Genomic DNA, 5,790 nt, shown 5'->3' with positions numbered 1-5,790 from the left:
CTGCCACACAATATTACCCACAACAACTTGCTCCTGCCACATAATATTACCCACAACAACTTGCTCCTGCCACACAATATTACCCACAACAACTTGCTCCTGCCACACAATATTACCCACAACAACTTGCTCCTGCCACACAATATTACCCACAACAACTTGCTCCTGTCACACAATATTACCCACAACAACTTGCTCCTGTCACACAATATTACCCACAACAACTTGCTCCTGTCATACAATATTACCCACAACAACTTGCTCCTGTCATACAATATTACCCACAACAACTTGCTCCTGTCACACAATATTACCTACAACAACTTGCTCCTGTCATACAATATTACCCACAACAACTTGCTCCTGTCACACAATATTACCCACAACAACTTGCTCCTGTCACACAATATTACCCACAACAACTTGCTCCTGTCACACAATATTACCCACAACAACTTGCTCCTGCCACACAATATTACCCACAACAACTTGCTCCTGCCACACAATATTACCCACAACAACTTTCTCCTGCCACACGATATTACCCACAACAACTTGCTCCTGTTACACAATATTACCCACAACAACTTGCTCCTGTCATACAATATTACCCACAACAACTTGCTTCTGTCACACAATATTACCCACAACAACTTGCTCCTGTCACACAATATTACCCACAACAACTTGCTCCTGTTACACAATATTACCCACAACAACTTGCTCCTGTCACACAATATTACCCACAACAACTTGCTCCTGCCACACAATATTACCCACAACAACTTGCTCCTGCCACACAATATTACCCACATCAACTTGCTCCTGTCACACAATATTACCCACAACAACTTGCTCCTGTCACACAATATTACCCACAACAACTTGCTCCTGTCACACAATATTACCCACAACAACTTGCTCCTGTCACACAATATTACCCACAACAACTTGCTCCTGTCATACAATATTACCCACAACAACTTGCTCCTGTCACACAATATTACCCACAACAACTTGCTCCTGTCATACAATATTACCCACAACAACTTGCTCCTGCCACACAATATTACCCACAACTTGCTCCTGTCACACAATATTACCCACAACAACTTGCTCCTGCCACACAATATTACCCACAACAACTTGCTCCTGTCACACAATATTACCCACAACAACTTGCTCCTGTCATACAATATTACCCACAACAACTTGCTCCTGCCACACAATATTACCCACAACAACTTGCTCCTGTCACACAATATTACCCTCAACAACTTGCTCCTGTCACACAATATTACCCACAACAACTTGCTCCTGTCACACAATATTACCCACAACAACTTGCTCCTGCCACACAATATTACCCACAACAACTTGCTCCTGCCACACAATATTACCCACAACAACTTGCTCCTGCCACACAATATTACCCACAACAACTTGCTCCTGCCACATATTACCCACAACAACTTGCTCCTGTCACACAATATTACCCACAACAACTTGCTCCTGTCACACAATATTACCCACAACAACTTGCTCCTGTCACACAATATTTCCCACAACAACTTGCTCCTGCCACACAATATTACCCACAACAACTTTCTCCTGCCACACAATATTACCCACAACAACTTGCTCCTGTCACACTATATTACCCACAACAACTTGCTCCTGTCACACTATATTACCCACAACAACTTGCTTCTGTCACACAATATTACCCACAACAACTTGCTCCTGTCACACTATATTACCCACAACAACTTGCTCCTGTCACACAATATTACCCACAACAACTTGCTCCTGTCACACTATATTACCCACAACAACTTGCTCTCATATCTTCTATGGTTATCCATCAAAACTACTAGTAAAACCATTTCATGACCCTACAGCCTTTGTATTTATTTATATCAACGCAAACAAAAACATTCTTCAATTTTAATGACTCTTAAAATATGTTGGTATCATGGCTAATTGGACAGAGAATTTCTATTGTGCATATAAAAGAAAATGATTTCAACATGTTAAAAATATAGTTTGCATAAAAAAATAGTTATACTAGTTAATATGATTTTGATACCAACAGAAGTGTAGCTGTGCCTTAAAGGGACATGAAAACATGTAAAATGAAAGATTCAAATGTCTAACAAAATTTTATTTTTGCAAATGGATTAAAGACTACTGGGAGCTAGATGAACACAGAGCCAGTGACAAGAGGAATATGTGTGTAGCCACCAATCACCAGCTAGCTCCCAGCAGTGTGGCGCTGCTCCGGAGCCTACCTTGAATTGATAATAGAAGTTCACAGTATGTAAAATGCACACTCACCCACAAAAGTTAAATTTTTACTTTTACGCCATTTAAGGGCAGATCTCCCACTACCATATTGGAAGATAGCAATGAACATCTATTAAAAAATAAATTCATTTTTGCAATGCTCTTTTTTTAGATGTAACAAATGACCCTTTAATTGCACACTAAAATGACCCTTTAATTGCACACTAAAATTTCCCTTTAATTGCACACTAAAATGTCCCTTCAATTGTATACTAAAATGTCCCTTTAATTGCACACTAAAATTTGCTGATTTTCTTCTTCATTTTCAAAGAAACAGGAGATTAACAATCAGTAGGTGTTTGCATTATAACAACTAACGCTCTTTCTGAATATGCAAATAGATTTTAAAATAATACGGACTTCTGTTTTTTTTTTGTCAGGTTCATATATCCAAAGCACATTTGACAAGATTTAACATATAAAGTAGTGTCTCATTTTATTTGTAACTATATGCGTTTATTAAAGGGAAATACAACAAAAGCTACACGTTGGCTCTTAAAAAAAAGTTTAGCTTGAGAAGAATATGTCTAAAATTATATTAGTTGTTTAAATATAAAATAAATGTGAAACTTTTAATTTTAATTTACATAATTATCTCTGCATGTTGTAATCTAGGTTACAATGACTGTTAGCTTATCTAATCTTCTCTGCTGAAACCAATACAAACCTATAGAGTAACAATCTCATAGTGTTTAATTACCCTTTAAATTCATAATATATATTTTTGTTGTAGTTAAAGGGACATGAAACCCAATTTTTTTGTTATGATTTAGAAAGAGCAATCAATTTTAAACAGCTTTCTAATTTACTTCTATGATCTAATTTGCTTCATTATCTTGATATTCTTTGTTGAAAAGCATATCTAAATGGACTCAGTTGCTGCTGATTGGTGGTTGCTCATAGATGCCTCATGCAATTGGATCATCCATGTGCATTGATATTTCTTCAAGAAAGGATATCTGAAGAATGAAGCAAATTCAATAATATAACTAAATTGGAATGTTGTTTAAAATTGTCTTCTCTATCTGAATTATGAAAGATTTTTGGGGGGTTTCATGTCCCTTTAAGAAGAACATAGGGAAAATACTATATTTCTAAGGGTTTTTTTCTACCAAAGAGTTTGAGGAACACTGTAGATAAGTTTCTCCATAGTTTGCTAGGTACTTTGGTAATGTTACTTACAGATGGAGTGTTGAGTTTCAGTTTTTTTATCCTGTTGTGTCTTGGCTGATGATTTTTCACTAGGCTGCCTCTCTCCTTTTTGCTTTTGGTAGGAGTGGCTGATAGAGAGGTATAGGCTGTCCATTCATGATGAGCATCTCCAGTAATAAGTCCCCCAGCGTCCATCATAATCCTACCTGGCTGTAACTTTGTTAAAAGTAAAGCTTCCTTTAACTCATTTTAAGACCTAGAATATAAACTTTATTTAAAAAAAAAAAATGATTTCCCGTATCTTGTTAGAAGAAACTAATTTGGAGAGGAAAGAGGATTCCTAAGAGATAATTTATGGCCGGTTCTCTGAAGTGTTGCATCCCCCTAGCTTTGCGGATAATGAGGAGAGAGCACCGTGTAATAGCTCCTTATCTGCTTCAGACATGTAATGAGGGAATGTTTGGGTTTGTTTTTGCTTGCGGATTTATCTAGGTATCCATCCCACATTGCCCTCCTGTTAACAACTATCATACTGGTCTCTAAAGAGTGCAAAGTGTCCTTTTCCTTCTGTGCTGAAACATGAAATGCAATACAAGGACACAAGCAGAATTAGATTTCCATTATAGGGGAGAGTTTAGTAGGTGCAACATATAACTCCAAATATAGATTTAGTTTCTTATAGACTTTGTATTGTGGTCATTGTATTACCCAAAGGCCTATAAAGCCTGAATATGATGTAAATATTGTTTATATCTACAGGTGGCGCTGCAGAGTATTTATTTATTATTATAATTATCATTAAGTTTTAATGCACCAACATATTCCACACCACTATACAAAGAGTACAATAAATATAGGTTTGACAGGTAACACGGGGTGGTGTTCTAAGATGGTCGCAAGTCTGAAGGGCTCTGCTTAAGGATAAAGACTTTTACCATTTTCCAGGATTAATCCTTTGCCATCCTATTAGCCCTTAATGGTCTTAGCTATTCGGGCACTTTCAAGGATCAAGATAAACATCTCTTGGCCCCCGGAACGAATAAAGGGTATAAGGAAGGAGAGAGAGCAGCTGCGACACACACAATACTTGCAACGTAGCTGGGAAAGAGAATGGAAACCCTCCCTGCTGAAACAATACCCCAACATAAGGCATGTTGGTTTTACTACAGGACATCTTTATGCCAGCTTTGAGTAAGCTGGAATCTACTATGCAAAAACTACTGGCCGACACCCGGGTAGAGAATCTCTCAGGGCTAATGTCAAAAAGGCGCCAACTCCCGGCGGAGCCATATCGCAGTGATCTTTGCGTGTCTACTGAGGCACATCACACAGGGTTGCAGGAGAGATCGCAGGGGCAATGGATGTGGCCGCAGCTACGGAGTTCAGCTTTGCCGAATCACTGCTACACAACAAAAGACCCTACCAGAGTTATGGAGGAGGTGATATTGAATTTCAGAGCGGCTGACATTACACCACTACGCAACATTGACACTTACTTCTCCCCCTGCCAGTCGAAGCCCATACTAAATTAAAAGAGAGACGCACGGATGCCTTCAGCACCTTCCCCGGTGAATAACCTAGTCCCAGACATTGATCCCGGACCAGGATGGGTGGTAGGGGCCGCACACACCCTCTCTAACTCTGGGACAGCAGCAAATGTTTTCTACAGACCGCAAAATACATATACCAGCACGAGTGGAAACCTGCATGACCACTATAAAATGCAATCTGCATACATGCCTGCGGCCGTAGCTAAAGAAACGGACATGAAGGGTAATGTAGACAGGCAGCTTGATTGTCTGCGTCCCTGCAGGGTTCAGCAAGGGTGGAGACAGTGTGTGATTCGGGTAGCGGTGAGTGTTGGCTGAATTACAACTTTCCTGCTTATTCTGGCTAGATCTCCAGGCACAGTGAAATTGGTTTGCTTACCGGACCCGGTTGAACTTTCTTACATATGTTTGTGTTCTAGACTGATATCCATTCTGGTACTCTAAATTAAATTATCTTTTCCCAAGGCATCGCAAACTCAGATATAGCAAATGTTATTGTTAAATACCTCTATAGTTCCTGTGTCTTTTATTTGTCAAGTGTTGTGTGCTGGTTTGTTTATTATTTTATATGTTCCCGTGTTTTTGTTTTTGTTTGTTTTTTCTCTCTGTACCGTATGCTGGCCTTGCAGATTTGATGAAGACATAGATCCCTAAAGGATATTGTAATAATTCATGACTCTAACTACTGTAACCAATTGGCCCCCGCAGCTCAAGATCTAGTCCTACCTATGCTTAAATATTC

The 5,790-nt window shown here is 39.0% G+C and overlaps 1 protein-coding gene across 1 annotated transcript in view; it reads right to left on the bottom strand.

The window, feature by feature from the left end:
- LOC128644199 (sodium-dependent multivitamin transporter-like) overlaps nucleotides 1–3,693 on the bottom strand; it is a 258,026-nt gene extending 254,333 nt beyond the window's left edge. The window contains exon 1 of the mRNA XM_053696898.1: nucleotides 3,529–3,693. Coding sequence (XP_053552873.1) covers nucleotides 3,529–3,693 — 165 coding nt within the window. The remainder of the gene's footprint in view (nucleotides 1–3,528) is intronic.
- Between the last annotated feature and the right edge of the window lie 2,097 nt (nucleotides 3,694–5,790).

Source organism: Bombina bombina, unplaced genomic scaffold, assembly GCF_027579735.1.
Source record: "Bombina bombina isolate aBomBom1 unplaced genomic scaffold, aBomBom1.pri scaffold_524, whole genome shotgun sequence".
NCBI lineage: Eukaryota > Metazoa > Chordata > Amphibia > Anura > Bombinatoridae > Bombina > Bombina bombina.
This window is presented reverse-complemented; position numbering and strand designations above follow the sequence as displayed.